The sequence below is a fragment of the Rhineura floridana genome, chromosome 1 (genome assembly GCF_030035675.1).
Source record: "Rhineura floridana isolate rRhiFlo1 chromosome 1, rRhiFlo1.hap2, whole genome shotgun sequence".
Lineage (NCBI taxonomy): Eukaryota > Metazoa > Chordata > Lepidosauria > Squamata > Rhineuridae > Rhineura > Rhineura floridana.
This window is the reverse complement of record NC_084480.1, coordinates 125,162,207-125,182,333: the sequence shown is the minus strand read 5'-3', so window position 1 is coordinate 125,182,333 and position 20,127 is coordinate 125,162,207. Positions and strand designations below refer to the sequence as shown.

Sequence of the window (20,127 nt, the reverse complement as noted above, 5' to 3'; positions counted from 1 at the left end):
GTCAATGGTTGATATATTCAACCTCAAAAGATGTGTTTTTTTGTTTTTGCTGTAAGTTGTTCAGCAAAAACAGCAGTGGATCAACCCTACAAGAAACAGGTTCAAAAGACTGGAAGAACATTGGAGCAATTCTGTCTTCACATGAGAGGAATACTGACTATTTAGAAAACTATCAGACCTGGAGAGAACTTGAATTACGCTTATATAAAGGAAAAACAATTGATGATATTAACCAGCAGAAAATTAGGCAAGAAGAACAATATTGGTGACAAATCTTGGAATGCTTGATTGCTTTGGTCAAAGTTCTTGGCACGCAAAACTTGGCATTCCGTAGTACAACTGAAAAGTTGTACAGTGCTAGCAATGGAAATTTTTTGAAGTTTGTAGAATATCTAGCCCTTTTTGATCCTGTCATGAATGAACATTTGTGCAGAGTTAAAGATCAATAAACAATGGTTCACTACCTAGGAAAAGATATCCAAAATGAGCTTATACAACTTCTAGCAGGTGCTGTAAAGCAGGAAATTGTAGCACATGCAAACTCAGCCAAATACTACTCGATTATTCTGGATTGCACACCTGATGTCAGTCATATTGAACAAATGACAATGATTATACGTTATGTTGATGTAATCAAACCATCAGATCATGAGATGTCTGAGCCTGAGGTTATCGTAAGAGAAAATTTATTGGGATTTGTTACACTAAAGGAGACTACAGGTGCCTTTATGACAGAAACTCTTCTTGGACGTCTTGAGCAAATGGGATTACCAATTGAGAATCTGCATGGTCAAGGTTATGATAATGGGAGTAACATGAAAGGCAAAGAAAATGGCGTACAAAAGAGAGTCCTGGACATAAACCCGCGTGCCTTTTTTGTGTCCTGCAATGCACACTCTTTAAACTTGGTAGTCAATGATGCCACCAAGTGTTGTTTGGAAGCAACTAGTTTCTTCAAGTTTGGTTCAACAGATCTATAATTATTTCTCAGCATCGACTCAGCGTTGGCAAATTCTAACTAGCCATGTATCAGACTTAGGCATAACTGTTAAGCCATTGAACGAAACAAGATGGGAGAGTCGGATCGATGCTTTGAAACCACTGAGATATCATCTTGGTAGTATATTTGATGCTTTAATAGAGATCTTTGATGACACAAGCCTAAAAGGTTTATCTGGAAATACTTCCCGAATTGACGCTAAGGCCCTTGCTGATGCAATTTGTAAGTTCAAGTTTGTGGTATCCCTTGCTACATAGTACAACATCTTTTTTGAAGTCAATCTTGCAAGCAAGCTACTACAAAATAAAGAAGCTGATTTAAATTCAGCTACAAGCCAATTGCAAGTGATCAAGAATTACCTTGTGAGTGCAGGTGTGATGAGGGTTTTCAACAAGTTTTGATAGTTGCTACTGAGATTGCAAAGGAGCTAGAAATACTACCAAACTTTGAGACAGAACAGGTTAGAAAAAGGAGAAAGAAACGGCAGTTTGAGTATGAGGCCCAAGAAGAGGCACCGCAAGATCCAAAGCAGAAATTCAAAGTAGGTTTCTACTATGCTGTCTTAGTCATGGCCATACAATCTGTTGAAGAGAGATTCCAACAGCTACAACAATATAATTTCCTATTTGGCTTCCTGTATGATATACACAGTATCAACAAAAAATCTACTGAAGATGTACTTAAGGCCTGCAAGAATTTGGAAAAATCATTGATGCACAATGGAAACAAAGGTATTGATGCTGAAGATCTGTGCTGTGAACTTATAGCAATAGCTCAAAGACTTCCAAAGTCTATGCCACCACAAGGAGTACTTCATACAACAAAAACTCCTGGATAATGTGCCTAATGTTTCTGTTGCTCTAAGGATCCTTCTCACACTTCCAGTGTTAGTGGCAAGTGGTGAACGCAGTTTCTCAAAGCTCAAACTTATAAAAACTTACATACGCTCAACAATGTTGCAAGAGAGACTAGTTGGTTTGGCAACTATATCAATTGAACATGCCCAAGCATCAGCACTTGACCTGAAGGAATTGGTGACAAAACTTGCAAAGGAAAAGGCACGCAAAGTGAGATATTGATGTGCCTGAAATTGAAACTTTTAAGAGACTTAAATATTAACTTCACAGTTCACAAGATTATTCAAAATGATTTGTGTGCTAAAACATTTTCTGTTGTATTTGAGAAAGATAATCAAAGATTGTTGTATTACTTATTCTTGCAATTTGAAATAAATTTAGCAGTTTCAAGTTTTGTGCTTTTCATTTTTTTCTACAAGACATCTGTTTTTGAAAATTGAAGTTGGCCATTTTTGGGGGGGGGTGCAAGTAGTTAGCCTTGCCTAGGGCGCAAAATAGCCTGGCACCGGCACTGGCTCTATGTGCCTGTGCCTCATGTTTCATGTGGCTACACAAGGGAAGAGCACAGTTCTTCTGACCTTTAATTGTTCCAAATCTTCAAATTCTGTGGCAATGTAAATGTGCTTGATCCTTCTTTTTAATGCAAAATACACAGTCTTGGCTGCCAAACTCTGGTCTTGGTTTCAGTGCATATGTGCATAAGTGAATCCTGATGTAAGTAATTCTTGAATGCCCACGGACAGACTTAATATAGCAAAGTGACTATTTTAAAGTAGCGTAGATGATTTTAGCCTGTGATTTTAGCCTGTGACTTTTCATGTGCTACAGACTAGTTATAAATAATTTAAAATTACTTTTGTATGCATAATTATCCTTTACTTTTTTTTTGTAAGGCATGCTAAAGGAGGAAAAGGTGAATGCAGAGAAGCTGAATGAATTAATTGCATCCATCTTCATTGCAGATGATGAAGGGCAGAACCCTTATAACTTCCTCAGGAATGGAGTCTGAGGAACTGAGGCAAATTGCGGGGATGAGACAAAGTTCTTCACCTTACTAATAAATTAAACAAACAAATCACTGGATCCAGAGAGCATCCACACAAGAGTTCTTAAGGAACTAAAATTATTAATTAATTAATTAATTAATTATTAAATTTATGCCCTGCCTTATGGCCAAAAGGCCCTCAAGGCAGCTTACAAAAACATGAATATAGCAATACATACATCAATAAAATAATGCAGTTCTTAAAATTAAATAACAAATAACATTATTAAAAGAAAAAAAACATTTAAATGTGGCACGATGAGAGAACCGCATTCAACCAGGTTTTTTATACTAGATATGCTCTGCTCCAGAGGTAGGACAGTCTCAATATGAAAAAATACAAATTGGCTCTTCAGCTTTTTCAGGACCTGATCTTCATGACTCCCAAAAAACGCCGTCCTCCATTTTATAACTTAGAGACAAGAGACCTTTCATTTTCCTCTTCATGCTTCTCTGGTCCTGTTTGCATGCAGCAGCCATGTTGGTGATAACGATCTCTTTCACTGCGTTCTGCTGCTCCTGAACTGCAGCGGTAAATGATGGGAGGACGCTGGTTTTGAAGGGACTAGTGCCTTGTTCTTTGAGGGAGTCTTTGATGTATTCAGCCTCTGCTGGTATTCGGCGTCCTCAGGTAGGAAGTCATTGGCAATGGCCTCCCAGCGCAGGTTGAAGTGGGGCAGGTGGTGCAAGAGGCTCACCCCCATCGCCATGCCTGGCCAGCAATGTGAAATTGCTGTTCTCCTATCAAAAAATATGTAACTGGTCCCTAAAATCTGTGTCCATACTGGAGAACTGGAAAGTGGCCAGCGTAACGCCAGTTTTTTAAAAGGAATTCAGGCAGATCTGGGAAATTACAGTGTGGTTAGCTTCCATCTGTTCTGGGAAAACTGGTGGAAAGCATTATTAAAGATAGAATTACCAGTCATCGAATGAAGGTGAATGTTGGAAGATTCAGGACAGATAAAAGAAAGTGCTTGTTCACACAGTGTATACTTAAGCTATGGAATTCATTCCACAGGGAGTAGTAATGCTCACCAAAATGGATTGCATTAAAAGGTGATTAGAAAAATTCATTGAGGATAAGGCAATCAGTGGCTACTAGTTATGATTTTATTTATTTATTTATTTGTTTGTTTGTTTGTTTGTTTATTTATTTATTTAACTTCTATACCGCCCGACTAGCAATAACTCTCTGGGCGGTGAACATAAGAAATACAATAAAATGACACAATATGATACAATAAAACATAAAGACAGTCTAAAATCAATTACAAGATTTTAAACTAAATTAACTTAAATTAAAATGCTTCAGAGAAGAGAAAGGTTTTAACTTGGCGCCAGAAAGAAAGCAGCGTCGGCGCCAAGCGTACCTCCTCGGGGAGATTGTTCCATAGTTCGGGGGCCACCACTGAGAAGGCCCTAGATCTTGTCACCACCCTCCGGGCCTCTCTATGAGTTGGAACCCGGAGGAGGGCCTTCGTAGTAGAACATAGTGTACGGGCCGGATCATATCGGGAGAGGCGTTCCAACAGGTATCGTGGTCCCGCACCGTGTAAGGCTTTATAGGTTAATACCAACACTTTGAATCTAGCCCGGAAGCATATTGGCAGCCAGTGCAAGCGAGCCAGAACAGGTGTTATATGCTCGGACCGCTTGGTCCTTGTTAGCAGTCTGGCTGCCGCATTTTGCACTAGCTGTAGCTTCCGAACTGTCTTCAGAGGTAGCCCTACATAGAGCGCGTTGCAGTAATCCAAACGCGAGGTTACCAGAGCATGTACCACTGATGTAAGGTTCTCTTTACTCAAATAGGGACGTAGCTGGGCTACCAACCGAAGTTGGTAGAACGCATTCCTTGGCACCGAGGCTACTTGAGCCTCAAGTGAGAGGGAAGAGTCTAAAAAGACTCCCAGACTACGAACCCGCTCCTTTAGGGGGAGTGTAACCCCATCCAGGACAGGGTATATATCCACCATCCGATCAGAGAAACCATCCACCAACAGCATCTCAGTCTTGTCTGGATTGAGCCTCAGTTTGTTAACTCTCATCCAGTCCATTGTCGCGGTCAGGCAGCGGTTCAGCACAGCGACAGCCTCACCTGAAGAAGATGAAAAGGAGAAGTAGAGCTGCGTGTCATCAGCATACTGATGACAACGCACTCCAAAACTCCTGATGACCTCCCCCAACGGCTTCATGTAGATATTAAAAAGCATGGGAGACAAAACTGACCCCTGCGGGACTCCATATTGGAGAACCCACGGTGTCGAGCAATGTTCCCCAAGCACTACCTTCTGGAGACGACCCGCCCATTAGGAGCGGAACCACTGCCAAGCAGTATCTCCAACTCCCAACTCCACGAGCCTCTCCAGAAGGATACCATGGTCGATGGTATCAAAAGTCGCTGAGAGATCAAGGAGGATCAACAGAGTTACACTCCCTCTGTGTCTCTCCCGACATAGGTCATCATACAAGGCGACCAAGGCTGTCTCGGTGCCAAAACCAGGCCTAAAACCCGATTGAAATGGATCTAGATAATCGGTTTCATCCAATAGCGCCTGGAGCTGGCCAGCAACCACTCGTTCCAAGACCTTGCCCAGGAATGGAACATTCGCCACTGGCCTATAGCTGTTAAAATTGTCTGGGTCCAAGGAAGGCTTTTTCAGAAGTGGTCTCACCGCTGCCTCTTTCAGACAGCCAGGGACCACTCCCTCTCGTAAAGAGGCATTTATCACTTCCTTGGCCCAGCTAGCTGTTCCATCCCTGCTAGTTTTTATTAGCCAAGAGGGGCAAGGATCCAGTACCGAGGTGGTTGCACGTACCTGTCCAAGCACCTTGTCCACGTCCTCGAGCTGAACCAACTGGAACTCATCCAACAAAACATGACAAGACTGTGCTCCGGACACCTCACTAGGATCAACTGCTATAACTTGAGAGTCTAAGTCCCGGCGGATGCATGAGATCTTATTCTGGAAGTGATCAGCAAACTGATTACAGCGGGCCACCGATGATTCCACCGTGTCCAGAGGGTCTGAATGAAGAAGCCCCCGGACAACTCGAAAAAGCTCCACTGGGCGGCAGAGAGATGATTTAATAGTGGCAGCAAAATGTTGTTTTTTCGCTGCCCTCACCGCTCCTACATACAGCTTGGTAGAAACACTAACCAGCGCATAATTACATGCGTCGGGATTTCGCCTCCATTTCCGCTCAAGCCACCTCCTATCTTGCTTCATCACTCTCAGCTCCGAAGTGTACCATGGAGCTGTATGAGCTCTACACAGGAGAGGGCGTGCAGGACCGATCGTGTCAACAGCCCGGGTTATCTCCGTATTCCACAGAGCGACCAGGGCTTCAGCAGGAGCGCCAGTCCTATCAGCCGGAAAATCCCCCAGAGCCCTTTGAAAACCTTCAGGATCCATTAGTCTCCGGGGGCGGACCAATATAATAGGTCCCCCACCCTTGCAGAGGGAAGAGGCTACTGAAAGTCTAAACTTCAGCAAGCAGTGATCTGTCCATGACAAAGGGAGTGATGTAAGACTCCCCACATCCAGATCACTATCCCCATGTCCAGTAGCAAAAATGAGGTCTAGAGTGTGCCCCGACACAGGTGTTGGACCACTAACATATTGAGACAGCCCCATGGTTGTCATGGAAGCCATGAAGTCCTGAGCCGCCCCAGACAAAGTAGTCTCAGCATGAATGTTGACATCCCCCAGTACTAGTAGTCTGGGGGATCTCAGCAATATCTCTGAGACCACTTCCGTCAGCTCAGTTAGGGAAGCCATTGGGCAGCAAGTTGGGCGGTACACCAAAAGGATTCCCAACCTGTCCCTCTGGCCCAGCACAAGGTGCAGACACTCCAGGCCAGTAACTGCATGAACATGGTGCTTGGTGAGTGAGATGGAACTCTCTATTTATTACCCCCAGGATGAGAGCCAGTATCAAGATAAGGAAATCTCAAGATAAGAAAAATAAACTGAAGAGATCAGCTATGTATGAATATGTAAAAGGTTAAACTCCCATCATTTTCACCATGCTACCAGCATGTCAAGAAGATTCATGGTCTAGTAAATTATTGGCACAACCTTATTTTCCATGGTTTGCATGGGACATTTATGGTTGTGCCTTTGCAAAGCATGCCTTTGCAATTCTTGTAGGCCTGATGTTCCTTACAATCAGCATATTACTTATATATACATGGGGCACAAGAGATTAGAAACTCTTGCCACAGAAACAGCAACCATGGAAGCTCAGAAATGGCACTAAGAACCAATGTAGGGTAGGGCAATTGCTTCACTTACAGTAAGTTCTAGAGTTGGGGTGGGGGAACGCCTGAGAGATCAAAACTGCTCAAACAAAACACCTGGGTAACCTGAAGGTCATAGTGTGAAGTAGAAATAGGGGAAGCTGCCTTATACTGAGTTGGATCATCTAGCTCACTTTTGCTGTGCTGACTGTCAGTGGCTCTCTAGACTTCAGATGGGACTCTCCCAGCCCTACCTGAAGATGCTGGGGCTTCACCCTGGGAACTTCTGTATGTGAAGCAGATGCTGTACCACTGAACTACGACCCTTCCCCTATGAGGGAAATATTGGTGCTTTTAAGAACTTGGCTGTGGTTACTCTGCTCAACCTATTTCTATTAGATATCTTTATCAGTTTTTAAATCGTTCACACCTCACCTTTAGCTTTTCTTTTTTTGTTTCTTACATGAGAGAGAGCCCCATGGGTTATCTAAACTAGAAATGCTTTCATGTTTTCTGCTGTTTTTTTCACAAGAAATGTGAAAGAAATTTTTACAGCATTCATCTTTCACCAAAGAGATGGTGATACAAACATGCATGTTCTATTTGTTCCCTTCTTAAAAAACCTGTGGTTGGATGACAAGAAAAGATTTGACATTTCAGCAGGTCACTGGGTACACTAATGCAATGCGCACACTGGAAATAATTGGTGTTAACATTTTAGGATAATTTATAATGAAAACTTTGTAAAGCAGTGTATTTGGGTTTTATTACCCTTTCATCTCTTGGCAAGCCAATGCATATAAAGGTTTTGCACCTTTTGTGTTAAACAGAGTAATTACTTGTTTAGTTTATAACAGTAGTCTTTTTCACATACTATTCTTCAACAAGAGTGTCTCTTGTGAGTGACACCAGTACACCTTTGCAGGTGGTTCCTTAAAGTTCCTTCAACCATTAAAGACTATGCAGGGAAAAGAGTTATTTAGTGGCTTGCCTATCAGTCGAGTTTGAAATTGGACTGATTGGCAATCCTACTCTGATCTGCCAGGTCCTGCCCTGTTATAACAAATTCTGTCTTTTTTTATAGAAGAAGATCAGAGGAAGAAAACACAGGCTGAGTGGTTAAAAAAAAGTTTTTTAAAAAATTAATAGGATCATTTGCAGCTCATCACAGACAGACTGATTAGGGGTTCTGCAGAGCACATTTGTGCTGAATCCCCTGCTATCTGAATGACCTAGCTTGGGCTGCGTGCATACAACATTTTATGCTAGAATCAATGGAGACTGGGTTCTTGTTTTTTCTACGTAGTCCACACACAGTTTAGATCTATTGTATATTTATTGCCCCTGTAAAGCATTTCTTGAGAAACTGGTTTCATTCCGAAAATAAAAGTTCATTGTAATGATTTGCATTACCCGCAGTATATCCATATGAAAGCAGATGTAGGTGGTCCTGGCAGCGTGTGTGTGTGTCCACATGTGCCCAATGATGTTTTGGATAGGCGTACACCAAGATCACAGTCGCTATTTTCTTCATTCACTTGGGGCATGTGCAGGGAGGAAAAGGTGTGGATAACCTAGTCAAGGGGAGGATTTTCAAATGTGTATCATGTAACCACACCCACCCTTGTGGATGGCAGGATCTAGAATCAATCTAGATTGAAGCAGCAGGTTGAGGACAAACATGAACAATTCCAGAATGAGAAAAAATACATTTTTGTACTACAAATAAGTTAATGTGTACGCAGCCATATTCTTGCTATCAGATTATAAATATGTACCTAACTTTCCCATCCTTTGGATGATGTCTGAGCAACTGATTTCTTTAGGTAAATCAGTTTTCTTCCTCCTTCTAATTGTTTATTTTAATGTATATAGCCTTCTTGATCTGGCTTTCTCTTTCCTCCCATACCCTGCCTCTGTAGACACACACCATTGACAAACAAATGAAACTAGCCACTTGCCAGTCTGGTGCTCTCTAACTCTGTTCCAGATGTCAAGATTGACCCCAAGGGATAACATATATCTGCGTTAACAGGATTAATGTATAAATTGCCCTGCGAAAATCTGCTTTTTCAAGAGAAGAAATGTGGACAGCAAAATGAAAGCCTGCTACCAAAGTTGACAGGGGTTCTCTAGTCTAAGGCTATTAGAGATGCTTTTTGCTGTCCTGTGGAAAACTGGTGTTTATCACAATTGATTGTATATCATTCCTCCACTGGAAATGAAGCTGCTCTGTAATTTAGTTAAGAAAATGTGAATGTACACATCAAACAAAACACTCTTCTTGATAAAGAAAAAGTGCTGGATGTGCCAGGGTAATAATTCTTAAAAAAAGACTTCATCGAGCCTTTAGAAGTAGATCTTAATTTTTGATACCATCATAATGTCAGCTTTTTCTCATATCATAAGGGCTTAGTGTTTTGTGTGTCCTGATTAATAAAGCCTAGAACTATAGGATCTAATGATGTAATGGGCCAAGTGAAATCATGGGTTCTTGTGTTGTAATATCTAGTGATGGGGCCCATCATGAATATCCGGGGAGGTGTATTTTACTAATATTACTTATTTGGAGAGAGCAAATCTAGTGAGTTCCCAATTTCAGAGGATTCATATAAGCAACTGAACAGTGGTATAATGGAATGCTACCAGTGTTGAGTGGTTAGGAATATATACTTGTCATATATTGTCATCACTGGTACCATTCTCTTCCTGAACAGCATAGCTTTTTGCAGATGATGCTGTTGCATTTTGAGTTACTCCCACAGCTATGAAGGGAGTCTACAACTTGATTTTAAAAAATATAAGAATCTGTGGAATCCATATTCTCCTTGTGACACCAAATTCTATGAATATTCTGTAGATATCAGATCATGGATTCACAGTCCTGGCTACCAATTCATTCTTTCTTTTAACTACTTAGGAGCTTCCTCTGTAGTACAGAGTTTCATCCTCTTCAGTTGACTTGCACAGCATAGGAAACTGCCTTTTACTTGATTAACCATTGGCCAGTCCAGCTCAGTACTTATTTGTTGACACAGACTGGCAGGGGATCTCCCAGCCCTGGAAATGCCAGGGATTCAACCTAGGACCGTCTGCATGTAGATCGGGTACTCTACTTCTGAGCTATCTTTCACAAGAATGAATTCTCTAGGCACTGATAGGAGTAGAGAAAATGGCATCCCAAATACCCATAACTTTGCAACCTCCCCAACTGGCATTCAAAAGCCATTTACACATCTGTGAAAATATGAAACCAATAAAAGAGTATGTTTAAAAAGATATTTACACAATACGTTGTCACAGCTAAGGCACAAGATAATCTCGTTTCCCCTTCCCTTTCCTCCAAGAAAATTACTACCGAGATAGGCTTTCCATCAGTCCCAAGGTACAAGTCATCAAATGCACACTGATAACTGCATTTGGACAAATCCTGATGTGATTTCATGTTTACAAAATCAACATGTGTCTTTTGTTATTGTATTTTAAAGCCAGCTTTTCTTTCTGTACATGCAACTGAAAGATAAAACAGAGTTATTTATCTTCCAAAATACTGAATGTTAGTAAAATATGTGTTCTATATACAACTTATTTAGAATTAATTGAAAATCAAGTTTGTAGTCAGCATTGCCATAGTCCATTGGACTTCTTTACCATAAAGATTGAGAAATAATTTTCTTTTGTCGTTCTTGAACTTTTTTTCCTATTCCTGTCCACCTTTTCACTATTTCAATCAATCAGATTTTTATTGTTTGTAGCCATTGGCTATTGCCATGTAACTCCGAAAATCAAACAAGATAAACAAAGCAAAATTAAGTTAAACATATAGTTGTAAAAATGTAAATTCCCCAAATTGTTTAAAATTTAAAATCCCATTGTCAGTCAACACTGTCTGAGGTAAAGAAGGTTGCTGACAACTTTCTCACTGCTAACACATATAAAGCTACCCTTTAAGGAACAAACTTGCCTACATCGGCCAGATGTAGAAATCATCTGTGTCCCCATCTGCACTATACATTTAAAGCAGTATCATACCACTTTGAATAGTCATGGCTTCTTTCAAAGAATTTTAGGAACTGTAGTTTGTTAAGGATGCTGAGAGCAGAACCCTCTTCCTCTCATAGAGTGGTTCCCAGAGTGGTTTTACAGTCAAACCTTCTCGGGAGAGCTGAGTATTATAATATGCACAAGGGTAGCACTATTTAATTTTTTTGGATTTGCCAGAAAACACGACCACTTCTAATCTGGTTGTTTTCTTACCATGCTCAACATTGCATTTAACACATCATGGCTGGCATATGGAAACCATTTTCAATTGCATCATGTGACAGCTCTTACCATAGGGTGAGCTGTTTGCATGCAGTTACTCACCGTGCTTGTGATTTTCACACACTCAAACCCTTTAAAAAAGACCTTGATTTACTGCACACGGTTTGCCACATGGATTGATCTAAGGCCACATCCATAATGTGTAAATCAGCCCTTAGACATAATTGAAACTTACTTTGTGGCTACCATTTGGATTGTTGTCCATCTCAAAAAAATTCTGAAACCATGCAGTCACATAAATTAGAGTGATGTGGGTGACTCTGTAGAGGGGTTATTGTGTAGTGTGGTTGGGAGTTAGCTTGCATAAGACCTCCAGCCTTAGGGATAAAAGTTAAATTAGATCTGCTTCAGGTTCCTTCCAGGCCTGCTATTATCTCTGAAAGGATGGAATCTTAGGAGTCTGAAGTGTGTGGCTGGAATGCTTGCAAATTATGTTGTGTAATAACTTGGCGGCGATGGTGGTGGTGAGACATCATCTGGAGCCCTAGGACTGTAAACTGCAGGTTAACTGAATTTTTCTGTCATTCTACTTTGTTCACAAGCTCAGTCCTGGCTGAGTCAGTAGCACTGCTTGAACCAGAGCCAGTTAATTCATCCAGGAGTAAATTCTTTTCTTCTATTTCAGCAAGTAGCTGCTAGCTCAGAAATTCCACCGACTGTCTCTTCTTCTTCTTCTTCTTCTTCTTCTTCTTCTACTTCTACTTCTACTACTACTATTACTACTACTACTACTACTACTACTACTACTACTAATATCAGCAGCTCAGTGATCTAATTTAATGCCTTTGTCATTTTTCTTCTGCCTAGAGTGTCCTGTACTTTTGTTAAAACAGTGACTTCCTTTTTTGGAAGTTATTGTATTTTTTTTAAAGGCAGACAATTTTAAGTCCCCCCCTTTTTTTTCCTGTTATGCATGAGGAAACAGTATTAAATACTTACAGACTGTGTGCCAGTGTGGATCTTTAGAGATAGAAGGGAAGAGAGAGGCCAGAAAACTAAAAAAATTAGAAAAGGTAATTTTCCCAGACATAAACAGATGTCAAATCAATACAGGTTCATGAGAATTGATTGTGCTTCCTGGTTGGTTTAATTCTAATAATTAAAATTGCACCATGATACAAAATATCAGGCCATATTCTGCTATGCAAACAGAGAGTAAATCTACTGAGTTTAATGGTAGGCTACTTGCTTCAAATAGGACAGTGTAATTATGAGTAAAATATGAGACTTTATGTTTAAGCAGACATTGAAATCTGTGGCTATTGGTTTCTGTTTGCTAGTCTGTGAGGACTAAGGTCGTGTCACATTGATGTTTGTTTAAACCTTCCCACCTCATTTACACAGTGCATATTTATCCTGTAATGAATCAAACTGTACATTCCAAAGATCAAGGTTCTCAATAACGACTCATAGATTTTGGCAAAAAAAAAAAGCCAGAGTATTCAGAGTACAGTATTGCTTTCTGCTGCATGTTAACACTTAGGCCTTGGTCCATTGTTAAAAGTCCAGAAGAGTTGCCTTAAGTATGGGAAAACTCACAAAGGCATTTTCAGACCTGAACAATGGCCAAGTTATGGAGCACAGATATTTGCTACAAGCAAGATGCCCTTTCAGTGATGGACCCAGATTGTTAATTTAGAGCCCAGGATGTCCAAACATGTACACAAGGAAGAAACTAGTTTTCCCAACTTTGAGAAGGGAGAAGGCTATAGCTTGCCAAGGCCCCAACTTCCCACTCCTGAAAGCATGTTGATACAAGACCCCCCATATCACGCTTTTGCCTCTGTGGCTTAGATCAAGACTTAGTCATACTTAGAATAGGCCTGTTGAAATCAGTGGGACATGTTAGTCATGACTATCTTAACACCTGTTGATGATGATGATACTACTACTACTACTACTACATCATTTATATCCCATTCAGCTCAAGGTGGCTTACAAACATGGTTCTGCCCCTGCCCATTTTATTCTCACAACAACCTTGTGAAGTAGGTTAGGCTAAGAGACAGTAACTAGCCCAATATCACCCAGTGAGCTTCATGACTGACTGGAGATTTGTCTCCCAGTCCAACACTCTAACCACTACACCACACTGGCTCTTAATGGGTCTTCTTTAGACAGGGCTAAGTCTGGATCTGATCCAATGTTGGCAACTGAGGAACCAGATGAAAGTCAGTAAAACGACATATTTGTTTATGTGAAGCTGCCTTATACCAAGCCAGAGTATGGGTTCATTCTAGTCCAACACTGTTTTTCTCTGACTTAGTGACTCTTCAAGGTTTCAAGAGTTTTTAATATGGAGGATATGCGAAAGCCAGTTTTTGTCTTTCTAACCCTGCTAGGTAGAGAACATTGCTCAAATACTCTACCACTGAGCCCTTCTTTTTATTGACTTATAATCAACTACACACACCCACACCCACATATACACATATTGATTGGGCTGAGAGTGACTGATACAGGGTCACCCACTGAGCTACATGGCTGAATGAAGATTTTAACCTGTGTCATGAGAACCTCTCTATCCACTGAACAATGCTGGCCCAGGGCTTCCAGATCCAGACTCCTAACACAGATAATCAGCTATCTCTCCCTACACTTCAGTAATGACTTTTCACTGTCCGCCTCACACAAATGCAAGTTGCTACACTTGGTAGCAAAGCTGAAAAGGAGGCTCACTCATCCCTTGCTAGTTTATTACAACTGTGTCTGCTAATTAGTAATGGATAAGGAGATTCTTGCCTCGCTAGATCACAGAACAGAAAGTATGGAGGATTGCTCTGAATCCACAAACATAACAGTTCTTGCCATAAGAGTTTGTTTTGATCATTACCTCTTCAAATGACATCCTCCGATGACTATATTTTACTGCATTTTCATTCTTTCATTACCCCTTTCTTCCTTCTAATTTTCAAAGTGCTGTACTGGCATAATCATACTTGCCATCAAGCAACACTCCAGGGACTGAAATATAATCCACTTTACTAACGACTGGCTCACTAATGTTCCTAATATGTTCTGTTAAATTGTGTATGGTTTGTCTTGGAAAACCACTATTATTATTCACTCAGGGCCATTGGCTGTCTAGATCCATTTAGAGTTCAGTTTTCCAGCCATTGTTTTATATGGCCCCAATTCTTTAGTGTGTATGTAAAATTTGCAGTACTAATTATTTATAACCTACTTTTCAGATTTGCCATTCCTAGAATGGTGTACAGTTTGAAATGAGGTGGGATGACATGGGAGAAAAAAATATTTCAGATCTTCTTCTCACCGCGACCTTCTTCCTCATAATTGCAAGCTGGGTATCCTGCTGTGACATTTGTGGATATCAATTTAAGTGCTGTCAGCTACCCTTTGTTTCTCCATCATGGCAGTGCTGTTTAGTTGACATAATATACCTAGGAAGCTAGTTCCAGATGACGAAGTGGAGCTGCATACCCATGTATTTTAGCATGATGTGGCTGCCATTTATTGCTGTTTTACAATTTCTATTTTATTGCTTTTATAGACCTCACAGTATTTTGTACCCTTGAATGCTAATTTATGTGGTTCTGAAAAATGCAGTTTTTTATGAGTCATACAGGATGTTTTAAATATATGGTATGATTGCAATGATGTGCAGTTGTGATTTGGTGGACGATTTGGTTGTGCTAATGGAGAGTTAGAATATAAATAAATTAACAATAAATGATAGCTTGTGGGTTTAAAGCTTCTGGTGCACGTTGGCTATCCTTGTGATAGCCTTTTATTATTTATTTATTTATTTATTTAATATTCAAAGGGAGGGAATTCCACAGGGTTGGTGCTGCCACACTAAAGGTCCTTTTCATATATGCGGGCAGTAATTGACAATGACAAAGGTTGGCTCTCCCTTCTGAGCTTACCCCATAAATGTGCCTACCTGCACCCTTCAAAGCATGCACTGTGCTCCCGTTCCTGGGAGCAAAATATTGCATAAACAGATGCCACTACTGCTTGGGGACAAAATCAACTGTAGGAATACACCCATGTTTTGAGAAAGCCAGTATGGTGTAGTGGTTAGAGTGTCAGACTAGGACCAGGAAGACCAATGTTCCCATTCAGCCATTAAGTATATTGAGAGTTACAGTCTCTCAGCCTAACTTACCGCACAGGGTTGTTGTGAAAATAAAAAGGGGAGGGAGAGAACTATTTGCTCGGACCTTTAAATGCAATAATAAATAAATAAATAATGAAGGAAAGGCTTATGCACGCAGAAGCATTCTGGTATTGGGTAATCCATAATGAGAAAGGAAATTCTTAAGTTGGCTGTGCATGTGGGCATAAATGATACCAGTAAATAATATGGGGTCCAGCCACATGGTCAAGGTGAAGTTACCCACTCCTGATTCCTCCCACCCCCAGAAAGTACCATAACAACAACAGTCAGAGTGACGGGATGGGAATTTTAAACCTTCCTTCCTTCTCTTTTCACAGGTGTACCATTCCCAAAGAACTTCCTCCAGATCTGTAAGAAGATCCTGTGCAGGCTATTTAGAGTGTTTGTTCACGTCTATATTCACCACTTTGACCGCATCATCATCATGGGAGCTGAGGCCCATGTCAACACCTGTTACAAGCACTTTTATTATTTTGTGACAGAGCTTGCTCTCATAGACCGCAAGGAACTAGAGCCTTTGGTAAGTGAAAGCCTGGATGTTTTGTTTTCCTTCTTTGCTTTTAGATGAGTCCCACCCCACCACACAGCTCATCTCCACTGTAAACTAAAAAATGTGGGTTGTGGAAAACGAGATCTAGAAAAAGGAACTCTTCCTCTTGTTTTTCCCCCTGAGCAGCATTATCAAGAAGCTAAAAGTGGCTGATGAGAAGAATAACATTTATAACGGGCCATCTGAAGAAAGACAACTATATTTGTTTATAATACCTGCGTCTTTTCTTTTCTGGAAAGCTCAGTGTGGCTTATTTATTTATTTATTAAATTTATATCCCGCCCTTTCTCCCAGAAGGAGCCCTGGGCAGCAAAGAAAAACACCAAAAACATATTTAAAACATCTTAAAAGCAAAATGTCTTTAAAAACAACTTTAAAAAATCTTTAAGAATGAATCTTTAAAACATCTTTTAAAAAATCTAAAAACAATTCACAGATGCAGATAGATGCAGGTTATCTGGAATACGCCAGGTTATCTCATTATGAAAAATTGAGGGATGACTTCTGATAGAAGTTCATTTTTATAGGGAATTATCTCAGATTTTTTTCTGCTGATTAGAAAATCAGCCAAAATTTAAATCAGGGATGGCTAACCTGTTGCCCTTCAGATGTTAAGAACATAAGAAGAGCCTGCTGGATCAGGCCAGTGGCCCATCTAGTCCAGCATCCTGTTCTCACAGTGGCCAACCAGGTGCCTGGGGGAAGCCCGCAAGCAGGACCCGAGTACAAGAACTCTCTCCCCTCCTGAGGCTTCCAGCAACTGGTTTTCAGAAGCATGCTGCCTCTGACTAGGGTGGCAGAGCACAGCCATCATGGCTAGTAGCCATTGATAGCCCTGTCCTCCATGAATTTGTCTAATCTTCTTTTAAAGCCATCCAAGCTGGTGGCCATTACTGCGTCTTGTGGGAGCAAATTCCATAGTTTAACTATGCGCTGAGTAAAGAAGTACTTCCTTTTGTCTGTCCTGAATCTTCCAACATTCAGCTTCTTTGAATGTCCACGAGTTCTAGTATTATGAGAGAGGGAGAAGACCTTTTCTCTATCCACTTTCTCAATGCCATGCATAATTTTATACACTTCTATCATGTCTCCTCTGACCCCCCTTTTCTCTAAACTAAAAAGCCCCAAATGCTGCAACCTTTCCTCATAAGGGAGTCTCTCCATCCCCTTGATCATTCTGGTTGCCCTCTTCTGAACCTTTTCCAACTCTATAATATCCTTTTTGAGATGAGGCAACCAGAACTGTACACAGTATTCCAAATGCGGCCGCACCATAGATTTATACAACGGCATGATGATATCGGCTGTTTTATTTTCAATACCTTTCCTAATTATCCCTAGCATGGAATTTGCCTTTTTCACAGCTGCCGCACACTGGGTCGACATTTTCATCATGCTGTCCACTACAACCCCGAGGTCTCTCTCCTGGTCGGTCACCGCCAGTTCAGATCCCATGAGCGTATATGCGGAATTAAGATTTTTTGCTCCAATGTTGTTGGACTTCGAACTCCCATTGCTAATGACCAGGGACAAAGGGAGTTGTAGCTGGCAAAATCTGAAGGGCCACAGTTAGTCACTCCTGGTTTTAAATCTTATTAAACCAGTTGCCATGTACTTCATAGTGGAAGACTCAAAGTAGAAATTAATTCAGATTACTTGGTGGACACAGAATCTCTTGCACTGTCAGACGTTGCTAAAAAAAAAAATTGAGAGGAGAAATCTAGGGACCAACAGTGAAATCATGAGACTGGATTTCCTTTGACGACTTTCCTTTCTCCAGAGGGCCCATAACTCAGAGCTTGGCACCCGGAAGGTCTTAGATTCAGTCCTCAGCAGCTCCACTTAAATAACTTTCGGTAGCAGGAGTAGGATAGGTTTGTGTATGAGCCAGTAGAGAACATTGCCAGACAGAGCAGATAGTGGGTTAGATATATCAGTTAGCTGTCTCAGAATAAGGCAGCATTCTGTGTTGTTCAGTATAGCTTGTACACACTGAGTTAGGGGCATTACCATGCCATATTAAAATACTTAGATGTCATCTTCTGTTACTCTTTCTCTATGTATTTATTATTAGAATTACTATTACTCCTACTACTATTCCTTTACCGCTTACAAAGCATAGTACAAATGCTAAAAGATAAAGACAGTCCTTATCTAAAGGCTCACAATTTAATCAATGCAATACAAAAGGAAAAAGGAATGGGGAGAGAACAGGCAAGCAAACATCAGAGTTAATGATCTTTCTCTGGCCAAGGGCTACGGTCAGGTTGGCCTCCACGTTGCCACAGTGTTCTTCCTGAGCAGCAAGGAGTGCTTCCTCCAAGTGGACCTTGGGTTTCTCACTGATGGAAGAGGTCAGAATGTGCCTTCCTTCAGAACTGCAGTTCCAGGGCAGAATGGACAATCAAGCTGTTCTATCAAAGATCCATTTTTGTTGGCAGGGCTGCTTTCTAGATTATGCTGTCCTGCTGATCTTCTGGGCCAATACAGCCCTACCAGTTCGTGGCAAGTGGCAACACAAATGTGACATTGCCATTTTCTATAAGCTTCTTTGAATGCATTTTGTTGAAGTTCTTAGGAAGTGAGGTGATGCCCTGATTTATGCCTGGTGCCAAATTGCAGTTGCCCTGGAACTAGTAGTCATTCCAGAGGTGAACTGATCGTGTTGGGAATATCAAGAATGATCTTAACATTCAACCTAAAGTGGTCCTATCTGTCTCCCTGCCCGTCCAGTATATCCACATAAGAAATCTTGCACATCATATTGTTGAAGTACAGCCTGAGTAATCCATCCCCTGCCCCGTGAGCTCACTGCAGTGCATTGCCTTTTAACTGAATCCAACTTAAATTACATGATCTATAGTTTATATTAGATTGCTTTGCTAAGTTTAAGTTTAGTTTAATTACTGTGATGGAGCTGCATTTGGGCAAGGAAGAAAAATCAGTCATAATAAAGATCAAGAAGTATTTGGAAAGCAGCGGGTTGTTGTTGTTGCCACCAAAGTATTTGATTACTAGGCAGTTAACTTTCTATACTTGATTAAGAACATAATGTAAACAAACATCTACCCAATTTCCTTGCTGGATCTCCTAGCTGTGTGGAAATCTATGTGTGGTTGCAAAGAGCCTGAGAATGCAAACACAATTTGTGTATCCAGCATGTACTTTGAAACATTCCATTTGGATCTAAAGGTTCAGGTGACCTGAACAAATAACTTAAGTTTTCATTGGGGGGGGGGAGAGAAGGGGCTCCAGACCTCAACCTCTGAGGCAAGAGTGCTGCCCATTGTTGTGAAGCTGCAAAATATTAGCATTTGTGTATTACAAGCTAGGCTTTCAAAACTATGCTGTTAAAGTGTGTCCCTCCATACCTGCGAGAGTTAACCAGGAAAGGTTTATCTTTTTATGTAATGCTAAATCTTGCTCAATAATTAACATCACAAACTCATATGACTTCCTTTCATATCCGTTGAGTCCTGGATTTTCCCTTTTGTTTCTAAATTGCAATAAATGTGAAGAGGCTGTTCCATCTCTTCCAAGAAAAAGACAGAGGTGAGAGAATAAAAGAAACAACAGCACTATCATCTGTATGAATTTCTACTTTGGTTCATTGTACATTTTCAGGGGTAACCCTCCAAATGTTCTTGCACTACTACACATAAGAACATAAGAGTCTGCTGGATCATGCCAGTGGCCCTAAGGACAACAGCATTCTCCCCTCCTGTGGTTTCCAGCAACTGGTATTGGGAAGCATACTACATCCACCTATGGAGGCTGAGCCTAGCCATCATGGCTAGTAGCTACTGATAGCCTTTTCCTCCATGAATTTGTCTAATCTTTTAAAACCATCCAAGTTGGTGGCCATCACTGCCTCTTGTGTGTGCAAATTCCATAGTTTTGTATGCTGTATTAAGAGGTACTTTCTTTTGTCTGCCCTGAATCTTCCAACATTCAGCTTCATTGGATGT

At 40.8% G+C, this 20,127-nt stretch overlaps 1 protein-coding gene across 8 annotated transcripts in view; it reads left to right on the top strand.

The window, feature by feature from the left end:
- MOB3B (MOB kinase activator 3B) overlaps positions 1-20,127 on the top strand; it is a 146,238-nt gene that overhangs the window by 115,515 nt on the left and 10,596 nt on the right. For all 8 annotated transcript variants that reach the window (XM_061631403.1, XM_061631412.1, XM_061631439.1 and 5 more), the window contains exon 3: positions 15,927-16,129. In XM_061631403.1, coding sequence (XP_061487387.1) covers positions 15,927-16,129 — 203 coding nt within the window. The remainder of the gene's footprint in view (positions 1-15,926; positions 16,130-20,127) is intronic.